The sequence below is a fragment of the Parasteatoda tepidariorum genome, chromosome 7 (genome assembly GCF_043381705.1).
Source record: "Parasteatoda tepidariorum isolate YZ-2023 chromosome 7, CAS_Ptep_4.0, whole genome shotgun sequence".
NCBI lineage: Eukaryota > Metazoa > Arthropoda > Arachnida > Araneae > Theridiidae > Parasteatoda > Parasteatoda tepidariorum.
This window is the reverse complement of record NC_092210.1, coordinates 91,426,030-91,440,767: the sequence shown is the minus strand read 5'-3', so window position 1 is coordinate 91,440,767 and position 14,738 is coordinate 91,426,030. Positions and strand designations below refer to the sequence as shown.

At 30.3% G+C, this 14,738-nt stretch overlaps 2 protein-coding genes across 3 annotated transcripts in view; one reads left to right on the top strand and one right to left on the bottom strand.

The window, feature by feature from the left end:
- Nucleotides 1–14,738, top strand: part of LOC122272596 (monocarboxylate transporter 12) — a gene marked incomplete at its 3' end in the record, with an annotated part of 552,146 nt that overhangs the window by 193,498 nt on the left and 343,910 nt on the right.
- Nucleotides 1–14,738, bottom strand: part of LOC107439530 (HEAT repeat-containing protein 5B) — a 116,180-nt gene that overhangs the window by 43,606 nt on the left and 57,836 nt on the right. For both annotated transcript variants that reach the window (XM_043052959.2, XM_071182937.1), the window contains exons 17-21: nucleotides 14,493–14,699; nucleotides 12,494–12,562; nucleotides 9,820–9,941; nucleotides 7,170–7,329; nucleotides 4,498–4,687 (exon numbers count right to left, since the gene is read on the bottom strand). In XM_043052959.2, coding sequence (XP_042908893.1) covers nucleotides 4,498–4,687; nucleotides 7,170–7,329; nucleotides 9,820–9,941; nucleotides 12,494–12,562; nucleotides 14,493–14,699 — 748 coding nt within the window. The remainder of the gene's footprint in view (nucleotides 1–4,497; nucleotides 4,688–7,169; nucleotides 7,330–9,819; nucleotides 9,942–12,493; nucleotides 12,563–14,492; nucleotides 14,700–14,738) is intronic.

Sequence of the window (14,738 nt, the reverse complement as noted above, 5' to 3'; positions counted from 1 at the left end):
TTTTAAATCAAAATTATACGGGAAAGAAAACAAAACGAATTCGTTATAATGCTTGAGAACAGGCTTTTAATGTAAATTTTTTTTTAAACTTTTCTTTTGAGTATTATTGCACAAAATTCACTTTATGTTTAAACAGCTAAAGTTTTTATGCATAATTTTTAAATACTTTAGGTTTGCCAAATTTGTTACACATATGTTAGATTACGGTAAATTATAATTTCTGTCTGACTGCTTTTGGGTTGCAGAAAAATACAGATTGATAAAAATAGTGCTTTCATTAATTATGCTAACAGGGTAGCAATAATAATAATAAAGAGGAAAAAATTATACATAAAACTACTATTACTTGAATGCAAGTTTAAAGACTATAGCAGGCTATAAGAGAAATCAATACAACAAATATCTTAAAAGATTACAAGACTAGTTAAAACAATAGAAGAAATTTTCTTAAAAATGATTTAGTTTCATATGAATACTTGTATATACAGTCAATGCTTGATACCACTTTCATGGTCTAGATGCTGTAAACCAGAAAATAAACCACATTTTGGCAACTGACTTTTCACGAAAAAAAAGTGCATACAATTTTCAAACAAGATAAGTATGACTGATAAAATTACTGCATAGAATTTAGTGGATTATGTCACTTTTCTTTCTTTCAAAGAAGAATCGATGCGTTATACATTTATTGTGTGGTAACAGTAAAAGAAATAATGATTTAAATAATTAATTCTTCTTAAACTTTTTTTAAACCGAACAAGGAAATTCTAGTTGCTCTATTAAAATGAATGGTTAAGTGTGGACATTGTATTCATAAAATAGGTAATGGAGTTTTATGCATCAGTCACTATAATGGAATGGTTGCTGCAATGGTGGCCATCCTCTAAAGAGTACGCTATATATAACGTTTAAAAATGTTCCTGCTGTAATAAATATTTTCTTGAAGAAGCTTTTTTAATTTTTAGGGAAAAAGAAGAAATCTGCCCTGACAAATAATTTCGAATTGTAAAAGTAATTAATGGAAGTAAAATATAATTATTTAAGATAACATAAAATTGTGAAAACAGAAAAAAAATAAAACATCACAAATCTATATATATATTTCTCTTACGCAACGACAAAAAAAGCCTCATTAAGGGNGTTTTAGAAATTTTATCTGAAGATTTTATACTATAGCACATTTCTAATAGGTTTAACGAATTACATGTCATTTATTTGAATTCAAATTTATTTTAATGACTTAGTATTTACTAAAAAGATGTAGTTTTTTTTTTAAAAAAAAAGTTGTTATATGTATTCGAATGATTTGAATTCTTAGAATTTTGTGCATTTGCAATGTACGTAAGTTAGTAGCGAGCGAAGCGAGCTTGGTTTGCGAAGTAAACCATATAAGATTGCGCAGCAATTTTCGGGGGTTGGCGAGCGTTAGTGAGCAAGGGGCGCAGCCCACTAGTTATTTTAAGAAGTGGAAACATGTTTCAGTGCTACAGGAGCACTCTTTTTAAGCACCAAATACAAGAACACATATATACTAACATTATGTTTACAAGTTCTCATTATTGCTATTTTCAGTGTTTGAAGGTAAAACGTGTTTATTTGCTGTATTGCATGTTTAAAAGTTATTTTATTCAAAGAACACAAAAACAATGCTGTGACGATTTTTTTCATATAATCAGATAGCTTCCAACACAGCGGGGGGGAAATCAGGTAAAAACAATAGGCATTTAATGCAAACTGTTACACAATGTATATGTTACTACTTAAGTGAAGAAATCAATTATTCTAACAGATGATCTAGTTAAGCCACAGATTAACCAGGAGGATTTGTTAAAATTGTTTCATTTCTTACGTTACCCAAATAATCTGCAATCTAACTAGATCATTTTCACAACACCAACTGGAACACAGCTGCTAGAACAGTAGAAATATTTCTTTATGCTTAAATTAACACGATGTTTTTTTAGTTTTCATTATCCAAAATATCAAGCTACTACAATCAAGACATTAGCTAACAGAATAAATCACCTTAAAAACTATAATAGAAATTAAACCGTTTGATACATTATTAGAATTAAGGAAATTAACATAATGCTGTTTATTTATGTTTTTATACCTAAAGTCAGTGAATACAATTAAAAAAAATTAGAGGATAAAAATGAGAGAAACAAACATTTAAACTTTAACAAAAGACCATTTTATGTCCACAATACCTAACTCTTGATTATGAACTTTTAACGGATCTCTTTAGTGAATCTGCAGAATAGCAAGGTAGTAAGCATATTAACGGCTCTTAAGCTTTAGCACGAATGAGTCCAATACAAATGGCAGCTTCATAATGAAGGTTTCAACATATAAGCATTCATAGAAGGAAATATAAGGTTCAATATAAGGAAAGACAGAAGGTCATCAAATGACCAATGGAGATTGAAAAACTGTCTGTTACTCCAAACCAAAACACCACTTTTTTCATTAAAAATGAACCTCTTGTGCATTTTTATTATTATTATTTTTAATAAATACAGAATTGTTATTAGTATATTAATTTGAAAATTACTTAATTTCACACTGTGGGGATAGTCACGTCGACAATGTCAACCTTCATCTACAAAAATGTACCCCGACATAGAACTGAGTTAACATGTCTTATGTGCTAGTGAATTGGAATTGTATTGGTAGACACGCTACATAAACAAATGAAGTTTTTAATAAAGTATATCAATCCTTTCAACCCCTCAAGTATCTCGGTAGAATTTATAAATCTCTATAAAAAATTTTAGATACTGTAAATAATTTTTGTTTTGTTCTTAAAATACACAAATTGGAGTTGTATTTTTGTAATGGTAGACACACTGCAGTACCCCCCCCCATCAGAATTATAACTGTGATAGAGTTCAATGAACAAATACCACTAGTGAATTCAATGTTGTTTTGTGAGAAGCCGAGAGAGCTGTATTGAGATCTCCATACTTTTCGAGTGCTGAGCGTGAGAGCTGTATTCAGTTAACGGTCGTGGTCGCTCCTGTGTTGACACTAACAGTCAAGTGTACACGGCCCACGTTGTGTGCGATCGAGACTGAGTAGCGACAGCACTAGGAGGTGTAAAATGTCACAGTCACAAGTCAACTATTCATTGGCCACCATTCATTGAAGTAGGCTTGTTCAAACCGAAGTGGAAGTTTCTGTCGAGGTAGGGGTGTTCACGTCACATCCGAAGGTCACCCATGGGGGAGAGTTGATATCGACTATGTCAACCTTCACCTATGTAAAAGGTGCCCCAACATAGAATCGAGTTAACATGTCTTATGTATTGGAGAATTGGAATTGCATTTATGTAGTGGTAGACACACGACACATACTTGTTTTTTAAAATTTTGTAATGTTTATCACATTTGTTTGTAACATTAATTACATTTAGAGAAATGCTTCCAAAGAAAAATGCTTCATATTATAAACAAATTTTTTAATCCTTTAAAATGTTCAGTTTTTGAAAATCTGCTACATGATTCAAAAAGTAAAATTGCCATTGTAAAAAGTACTATAAGCAGGGCTTAATCCAGGGCGATTTTGGTACCGTTTTTCGGTACCTTCACAAAATTAAAAAAAAAAAAAAAACGGTACCTTCACAAAATTATAAAAAAAAAATCGGTACCTTCCCAAAAAAATTTAGTACTTCAACAAACTTTGAAAAAAAAACGCATCTTCACGAAAATAAAAAAGAAAGTTAGAAGGAATTAAAGTGCTGAATAGTTTTCCGAGCGGTTCACGGAAAAGTGGATTCACAGTGAACGCCGTATGGTACGCCATCGGACGGCGTTCCGCGCAACCGCACTAGCTCGAAAACAGGCTATATATGCTGACGTCACTTCTCCTAAATACGCCATTCAATCGGAGTGAGTGGTGAAGTTTTTATACTAGGCAACCGGCTAAATTGAGCCAGCGTGTAAACAACTCAACTCATTTTCCCAGACAAGTGTTTTTGTTATGATTTAGCGTAAAACGTGTTCTATTCGTATTTTTTAACAAGATTTATGAAAAGTTTTTATAATGAAGCGAGGAAGAAATTTAAGTGGAGCGGGTGGCTCACGGAATAGCGATTATTATATGAAGCGTTTACGCACGATCGATAATATAGGAACGAAATCAATTAAAACATTTTTTCAGTCTGAAAAAACTGAGGAGAAACCGTCACAACAGTCGCCGTCTGAAAAAACCGTCACAGTTGATAACGAGGCACAGTGTATTAAAAATGCTACGGAACCAATGATTGAAGAGCAAAACAATTCAAGTTTTGTTACAAAAAAAAAAAAAAAAAAAAATTTTTTTTTTTATTTAAATCAATACTTAATTTTCACAAAAACAAAAAAAAATTTCACAAAAATAATTTTTTTTCACAAAAATAGGTACTAGGATTGAAAACCTGGATTAAGCCCTGATAAGTGGCCAGTAGCACTATATTTCACTAATTTTACACGACAGTTCAATATTTGAAGGGTATACCTTGTAATTCAGGTCCAACAGTAGTGATCAGAGCTGTTAAGCATTTTCCAATGCACTGGTGAACATCGATGTGCGTGGGAGCCATGAACAGCAGGAGTTTCAGAATGATGGATAAAGTGGGCTCCACATAAGATCTGAACATTGGACCCCCAGAGTCTGCAATCATTGACAATGCATGCAGAGCCCACAGCTGAAAGGGAAATGATTTCTTTTAGATGTGACAAGGGTTGACATTACTTTTAAAAGAAAGTCACTTGATATTTTTAAAAAATTCATTGATTTAAACCACCTGATTTTTTAAACTAGATTTCATTGACATGGCTAGTTTCATAATAGAGATATGTAAATTGTTATTTGATGTTCAAAATGGACAAAAATTAATAAAAGAAATAAAAATTTAAAGGAAAGACTAAATTTCGATAAAAATAACATGAAATTTTTAAATATTATCTTTTTTCTTCAGTCAGATGGAAAATAATTTGCATTTAATAAACACACTGTGTCAAATTCCACTTTTGACTGGTCAATAATCAAAAGTGCCCTTTACAGACATTTTAACGTTACCCATTTAATTTTAGATTTATTTAAAAACAAATACTTTCAAAAATTTCAGTATTGATAAAAATATGTAGTTTTTGTAAATAAAAAATGAAAGCCTGACACTTTGGGTCCTTGTTTTTATGAAATCGGGAAGGTGTTTGGTGTTGAGCTTGAACAAAAATAACCCTCCATTTTTAATCAAGTAAAAATAACTATTATTTTAATTGTTTAATAATTAGTTAGAAATATTTATATACAAAAATATTTAAACAATTTTTTTAAAATTTATAGTTATAATATTGTCTTTCAATAATAATAAGCATTATTTTAAAAAATTTTCTGCATTTTGATTGGCAAATGTAAAAAAAAATATATTATTTAAATAACAAAATGATGAAATTTTTAGATTTTGTTTTAAAAATAAAAATTATGATTTTTGAAAACCTTGATAATGACTACGAAAAATAATCAAGTCTTGATCTTGGTCTAGGAAGCTTATATCCTTATGTTAGTAGGGAAAAGATTAATTATATTTATTGATTTAAGCTTTATTCCAAAAGATAACTAGGTTTGTATTTTAACAATATTCGTGCAATAAAAAAATTTTCATAAAAAAATTTTTTTAGATAATAACTTGATTTGTCATGACTTGCTACTTTGGTAGCATGTTTTATTTTTTAAAAAAATTAATAAGCAGTCGCCTTCTCAAAAAACCAATGGCTAGTTTTCTGAAAAGCATCTTTTTTCAGCTGCTTCTTGAAAAAAACATAGTAACATTTTAGATCCTTCTCAATACCAAACTAACTTGGAGTGAAATTTCCACTAAAAATTGTTCAAATTACTTTGTTTCTCATTAAAATGCAAAAATATGAAATGATTGTTCAAAACTGTACTGGAAAAAAAAAAGAAAAAAAGTGCTCTGTAAAAATTTATGCAAGTTTTGCAGAGAAAAAAATTGTTTTGATGTTAGAAAAAAACAAATGAAGCAGATTTTTTTGTGTGAAATTATGATGTAAAATTTGGAATAACTTAACATTATCAATATAGGCACTTTACATAGATCAGCAGAAAATGATGTAGGAAATGGAATAATGTACAAAATGGACATCGAAAAACTGGACTTTCACTGTCCCATTATAAGACTCTGTAAAATCTTTCTCAACAATTGGCAGCTAAATGACAGCAATGTAGAATAATCAGGGGTTGTTCTGTGTGTTATTTTTGGGACTCATTTTTGTGAGGAAAAAAAATATTTTTGTGAAAATGTCTTAATGAAAAATATTTAGTTTTAACAACAATTATGTATTTTGATTTTTTTTCTCTCTTTTTTGCAAATATGAGTTTTTTTTATAGCTTTTTTATTTATTTATTTTTAATTTTTATAGCTGCTTTACTATGGTTTTTTAAATCATTTCGATATATTTAATGCATTTTTATGGCATGTAAATTTGGCATGTCTATTATGTCATATTAAACTTTTTTTTACACATTCATAGCGATTCACAGCGTTTGTTGATAGTTTTTTCAGCAGTTGTCATTCTTCAGCTCTCTTCGTATGGTTTCTTTTAAATTTCGATATATTAAATATGTTGTTATTAGAAGTTGGGAATTTCGTATTCTCACCTTTTGAGGCATTCAATGCGTGATGATTCCAATGCCATTCGGAATTTTTTTAAGATGTTTTTTTTAAAAAGTTATTTATCATTTTTTCATTCTTTTACACATAGTTTTACAAATTCTAAGATTTTTTAATAAGCAGTACAAATTTGAAATTTGAGTTATTACTTTCAGATGCGTAGGATTCATGACAATTCTATCATAAATTCAGGTCATTTAATGATGGTTTTTTCGGCCCCTTTCCTGAGGAAAATTTTAAATAAAGAAATATAAAAAGTCAGAAAAATCTCATTCCTGTTACTAGGCCACATAGAAAAGAGGCCAGGTAGTCAAGAGCTAAATAAATAAGAGCCTACTGAACTAGTACACACAAAATGAATTTGGATTTATAGTTACTTGCAACTTAGCACATTTCTCAAAAGATAAAATATTAAAAGCAAACAAAATTTCATTTGAAAAACCTTTAAATATTTCATTAGAGTTAATAAAACAATTTTTAATGATAGGAGATTTACCTGAACCACTGGAGCATTGGTATCCTGCGCCAGTGCCAAGAGAATACTGACACTCGTGTTTAAATGCTGTCCTGTTCCCATACCTCCAACGTAACGATGCAAACAACCAAGGGCCAGAGAATGACCAGTCCTAGAAGCTGCATCACGAGCAGATTTAAGTCTACAAAAAAGACAATGATATTAAAGCCCAATATCCACAAATATTTAGAATTTATTATAAAATTACAAGTAATATTAATAATTACAAAACTATTCCTCCTCTTACACTCAAATTTTGTATTTTGGTATTCAAAATGAATAGCATGCTTCAAAATGATGTAAAAAAAAGTTTACCATTTAATTTAAAAATTTTCAGACAAATAAATAAGTAAATTATAAATAACAACTAAAAAATATTTTTTATGAAATTTTCTTTAGATAAAAGAATTTTATAATTGTGTGCAAAAATGTTTAGATCTGCTCAAAAAGATCTCGAGATACAGAGAATACGCAAAAAGTTAAATTAACATAAAGGATCTAAATTTACATTACTAACATATTTTCCAAATGGTGGCCACCCCCTATCCTACATTTTTAGAGCCAATAATCCAAATCCGTAGAAAAAAAAAGGTAAGCTTATTTCACTTTTTTATTTGATAAATGTCCTCGAATAGCTGACACAATTAATGGGTTTACAGCTACTAATGTTCAACTCCATAGCCTTGTCATTTTGAATCCTATCCAGAAAACAAGGGAACTCCTGGACTAAGTATTGGTGAAAATGTGCCTTTGTCGAGAACTTTTTGATGGAACTAATCCCCATTTGCGTTACATGGTGAGAAAATCACAAAACCTACCACGGTTAGCCTGACAGCAAGGGGACTCAAACCCATGATCCCTCTACCAGAGAGTATGCTTTACGTCAGCACGGTAATCGGTGCAAGCCATATGTAAAATTCGCATCAATCAGCCATTGTTAGGATTCAAATCCAGTTCACCTAATTGGAAGAACGCTCTATCCCCTGAGCCCAAACATTTATTGTATGTAAAAGTAAAGCATATCTACTACAGCCAGGGTAGGTCATAGAGGGCATAGTTCAAGTTAGGCCCTTAAACTACAGTGTAACGTCCCATATCCGGACGTCCCTTTTCCGGAAGGGTCAATTTCCCGGACACTTTTTAACAATCAAAATAAACAAACATTTCTTCATCTTCCCCACTCNAAAAAAAAAAAAAAAAAAAAAAAAAAAAAAAAGTATTACTTTCAGAGTATATAGTACTTTCTTAGCTTCTAGTGATCTATGCATTAAACCCATAAATCAACAGAAAAGAGAGCAGAAGATCTACCAAGACCGTACCACCGTTAGTAACGCTCCTCCTCTGGAATGCAGGAAAGGGGGGGGGAGATTTGTTTTCAAAAGAGCACAATTGAGTCCCCTCCCCCCCTTCTTTCCTGTGCAGCTGGCTAGTAAAAGAGGCATTTTCTGGAACCTTTTTGATAAAGTGTTAGGGAAAGAAGTACTGTGAAAAGGGTAAACACAGCAAACGTTAAAGTGGAGGGGGAATCCCCTTTAGTCACACAAGAAAAAATAAAGAGAACCCAATCAGCATGCCACGCCTTTATGCTTGATTGATAGCCAATGACATAAGAGAAAATAAGAACTTGTCACTTCCCCCCCTTCAACTTGAATGACAAGTAAGAAGGAAATGAATTTTGCTTCTTCACCCACCCACCTTAATGAATGAATGACGGGAATTTCCCCTTCTTGCTTGAAACGTTCTAGTTCAAAATGGCGGAGAGAGCAATTAATATTTTCATAACTGTAAATTTTTTTAGTTTCCTATATTTATTTTTATAATAGCAATAATTATTTTTTTTTAAATATTTTGTTTTTGATTGATTAGATATCATTCTAATACTAAAACATTATTGCCNCATATCTGCTACAGCCAGGGTAGGTCATAGTTCAAGTTAGGCCCTTAAACCATTAAGATAGATTCCTAGTACGCAATGATCTGATGACGAGATAAAAAATTAATTAGGGTACTACCTTCTCTTTTGCAAATTATACATACAGTAGCAGAATTAATGCGGTACGGCAGTAAACTCAGCAGATTTATTTTTTCATGACACTGCAGATCAAAACATAGGTTTCTATCATTGTACGCACAAACAAAGTGGAAAAATCTTTTGAAAAAAAAAAGCCTAGGTTGAAAATTTCCTTTATATATTTGCAATTCAAATCACATTACAAGAAATGTTTTATGTATGAAATAAAAGTAAAAAATTTTGTTTAGTAAATTTTGAAAGAAAAAAAAATTCAATTGCTGCTTTAATTCACTGATGATTTGAATTTTTAAAACTAAAAGAAAAGTGACAAATGCTGAAAAAAAAGTGACTCTCACTGAGCAATCTAAGTTGCGGTTCATTGAAAATTAAATATGCAGAAGAATAACAAAAATAAAACTAATTTTCAATTAATGAATGTTATACACTAAAAAAGTAGTTAAAATTGAGACAAAATTTGACCAATGCTGAATAAGAAGAAACTTTTATGAAAAAGTGACTTGCCAATTAAAAATGATGTTTATTGAAAACATTTAAAATAAGCAATACAATCACAAAAACATTCAGTTGTATAGAAATAGAACTTGTTATCAAATACTGTACCGATCGAACATATGCTGAGCTATTTCTGCGACAAACTTGCCGTCTCCAACAACTTGTGCCATTCGTCCAAGGGCCTCTCCTGCAGCGCACCTCAAGATTGGATTGGCATGGCTCAATGATCCCTAAAATTAATCATTAATAGGAATAGTCATTACAAAATATTTTTATTTTAGTTACAAGGGTTATACTATAAATAATTTGAGTGCCTAAAACAATAAAGTATTACTTTACATTCAATGTGGGTGCTTTAAACTCAAGGCATGACCAGGGTGTGTAGCCAAATCTCTCAACAAAAAATAAGCACCTTTACTTATTAAGTAACTCAAAAAATATTTTTAAGCACCATATCTATTAACAAAATGCAAAATAATTTTAATGACTTTATGTGTTCATGATAAAATAGCTAGTTTTTGACAAATAAATATTTTCTTCATTATATCAGCTATTATGATCAAGGGATTTTTTGATTCGATTTCAGAGGGTGTAAAATGAAGCCTGAAATTGAGAATATCTTGCAAAATGCAGCAGAGTTGCACATGAGAGTGCAATAATCTCACAAAACCCAGCTCAGTACCCGCACATGCAGACGCCCAAGTATTTCATCAAACATGTAAAATAATTGCCACTTTCATAACCGACAATACGCTGAAATGCATTGCGAAAACGTTGAATAGAACTACGTGAAAACCACGCTTTTGCACAATAAGAGGCGAAAATCGACTTGGTAAATAGAGAGAGAAACATCTTTGGAAGAGGGAAAATTAAGTACTTTTTAAATATACGCATTAAAAAAAGCACCTTTCAGGGCTTTTAAAATACAAAAATTGACATGAAGCACTTTTTAAAATCACTGCATGCCAGAATGATATTACGTAAACAGTAATTCTTGTAATATTATCTGCACCAGTGTGTGATTTGTGAGTGCCACTTTGTGCCATGCAGGAAAAATGGTGGAGCTTAATAAACATTATCTGCACCCATACATCATCTTGTGATATGAATGTAGAATAAGTAATAAAATTAAATAATTTGCATTTTAACCCATTTTTGGCCTGAGGTGGACAAACACACCAATTCAATAAATATTTTTTTATTAACACTGTGACTTATATTTTTCACTAATTCTTAAGACACTCAAAAAATAATAGTAATTCAATTAGAGTAAACACTTTTTGTTGAGAAATTTTTAAACAATTAAAGTTTGTGTAATTCAAAACTGTTGTTTACAAATGAAATTTTTTAAAAATGTATAATTATTCCTTTTGAGATTTATCATTATGTTTTTATGATGGATTAAAGTTGCAAATCAGTCAATAAAAATAATACAACAAATTTCATAAAAAATACAAGTGTTCCACTACATTGTTTGTTCGTTGATTTGGTGAATGATGTCTTTACGTAACGTTTTATTCCTTAAATAAAATATAATTTTTTATGCACAAAATTTTTTTGTGTATTAATGAATGTAATGCAAGCATATTTCAATGAAAATGATACTACATTTTATAAAATTTATATGCTCGGACTAAAATGGGTTAAGCAAAATATTTTAAAAAATTATGCCCTGTTAATAATAAAATATGAAATAAAATGCATTCAAAAAATGAAATATTAAATAAAAAGGAAATTTACAGACATTTCAGGTTTTAAGACTAACACTTTTAAGCCTAACTTTTTTAATTACGATCGTTTAAAGGGGTATTCTCACAGACCTCTGATCATTGTTGAGAGAGAAAAAAAAGAACCTGATTGTTGAGGTTTTTTGTGGGAAAATACACTTTACTAATCACATGTGCATGAATTACATGCAGAGAGACTTATTTACTAAAGCAATCTCTGTAAAGAGTGGAAAAAGTTGATATTGTTTTCTTTTGCACGAAAACAAAATTAAAGTTGTCCAGTGTTTGACCTTCTGTACATGGTGATTGCCAATAGAATTACAAAAAAGTGAAGGGGAAATTAAAAAATACAAAGAAACACGACAACTATACGGAGAAAATAGCAATAAAGGTTTTAGCATGTGAAAAATCTGTGAGCAATATTCACACCAGCTCGTAAACTAGTTTATTGCATTACTTTTTTAAACAGGTAATCCACAGATAATATATCAAAAATTATAGTAATTTGTGAACACTCAGAATCTGATATTACATAATTTCAGTGCCTTAAACTCAAATTTAAAAAATTAATTTTAAACTACAAATCATCTTACTGAAAATAATTGATGCATAGAGATATTTGATAGGAAAAAAAGTCTGACATATATTTTGAATTTTTAAAAACATATATACAATGAAAACACTTTTTTTTTTAAAGAATTGCCCCTTTGGCAAAATTTTTGCAATTATTACTTATTATTTTCATCAGAGTTTAAAAAACGTGTGAATATGAATCTCAGCAATGTATTTGACATTAGGGAGAATACGAATCTCGATATTGGTTTTTAAAAACGTGTGAATAGAAATTGTGATGCAAGCTTTTTAAATCGCGTAAATACGAATCGAAATGCGTAACCCTTAATTCAGGTAAATATGAAAATCTATGCTTGACATTAAAATCAGATCTGCGGAATAATCCCATTCCCTGCATCTAGTTATTAGATCACGAAGAATGATACGAAAACCCGGACCACTCCTGACAGGCTAAAGTTTAAAAGAAAAAACTAATTTCATACCAAAGCAAGACGAACTGCTGCTTTCCGGACGTCTTCTGATCCAAGGCTGGATTTTGTTTCAACCAGAGCCTATAGCAAAAATGTTTGTCAAAATATACAATTATAAATTACATCCTATTCATAATTTTTCTCTAACGTATTGTCTGAACACTACTAAAAATAATTAAATTGAGACATAATTTCAGCATCTTTTAAAATTTTCTTGTTTCACAAATTATTATTTGTAAGATATTCAGAAATTTTAACTGAATCAAAAGCCAGGGTTCATGATTAAATTTTGCTATATTAACCCTGGTTATGTAGACCAGCAATTGCAGAATCCAAAGTTTCTGTGAGTCACAGACATTTGAAGAATTAGGGCTTTTTTTTTTCAAATTCAGTAATGGTTTTTGAAGTCTATCATTATATTTATGACTAATAAAAAATGCATTTTTTATTTAATATTTTGCTATTTTTTAAAAAAAAAATTATTTTAATAAAATGCTAATGGAATAAAACTTTAAAATTATATATTTATTCTGATAACAATACATTAATAAAATTATGAAAAGGATATGCATTTATAAAAATGGCTCTAGGGCTTCCCATTGTATTTACCATTTCCCAATGGGTAATACTAATGGAAGACCTGAGGACTGAAATCAGTCATAAACAAAAATTAGTGGACTGATTTTTCGTCCTCCAATACATATTTATTCTTGATTTGATTTTTAAACTAAATTATCATTTAAATGTTAACTTTTCCTTTGAAAATATAAAAAGATTGTTTTATGTCAAAATAAATCTAACAAACTTATTACCATTTATGAAAAAAAAAATTCATAATTATAGCAAAATGATCAGGTAATGATGTCACATCTCAATGAAAGAATAGAATTGGCTGAATTTCAACATCTGCTTGAGTTGAAATTTTTTTTCTGAAACATTTTAAGATACTGGGGCAAAGTTAAATTGAGAATATTTTTTTAAAATATTAAATTGGTAGATTTTGGACAAAGTATTAATAATAGTGTAAAATAAGAAAAAATATGACTAACTCCAAGAAATTCAGTGTTAGTGGTGTAAAGTCAGCAAGTAGTGTAAAAAACACCAGAGATCTTACAGCCACTTCATAACCAATATCGGTCCTATATAGAATTGTCAGATTCACCCGATATTTTGTATCCATCATTTAACCGATGTAGGTTCTATATTTGCCAATGTAAGCCCTATACAGGCAATTCTGGGACCCATATTAAAAATCAAGACATCTCAATTGATTGTTGCCAGGGATTCTTAGTGTATTTCATTAAAATATTAAGTTTCAATAGTCAATGCAGGGTGTGTAGCCAAATCTTTAAAAAGAAGTACCTTTTAAGTACTTTTAAAGCACTCAAAAAATATTTTTAAGCACTATATACATTAACAAATTGCAAAATAATTTACAAATACTTTACATGATCATGATAAAATGACTAGTTTCGGACTAAGAACTCTTTTCTTGCTTACATTAACCACCATAAAAAGATGGAGATATTTTGGTTCGATTTTAGAGGGTGGAAAAAGAACCCTGAAATTAAGAATCTCTTGCAAAATGCGGCAGAGTTGCCCATGAGAGTGCAAGAATAATTCCCTCTGAATCCAGCTCAATATAGGCACATGCAGTGCAGACCCACAAATATTTAATCAAACATGTAAAATAATTCACACTTTCATTCCCTACGGTACAACAGAATGCAATGTGAAAATATGTTAAATAGAACAATACAAAATGTGCTTTTGCATAATACGTGGCAAAAATTGACATAAAGAAAAAAAATCTCATTTTTGAAAAGAGAAATTTAAGCACCTTTTAGAAAGACAAAATATAAAAAGCATCTTTAAGGGATTTTAAATAAAGAAAATCGAAAATAAGCACTTTTTAAAAATGCCATGCACTCTGCAATGGTAATTTATTTTAGACAATGAATATATGCACGTCACAACAGAGAGCACTGAATTGGATGAGCTTCATACTTACTTTAAGTGCATTTAAAAGAGCAGTGAATATGTTAATCTGTACAGCTTCTTGCCTGGTAGCTTTTGCCTGTCGAATACATTCAGAGAAATGATCCAGCATTTGTAGCCTGTGCTTGTAGGCAACAACAGGAAAGACTACACCAAACAGCACAACGGATGTATCGATCACAGCAACTCCTAAAGGAAGTGGGTCTGGGACACTCTCTCCCTGAAATTACATCAAGAATTTGTATAGAAAATATTTGCT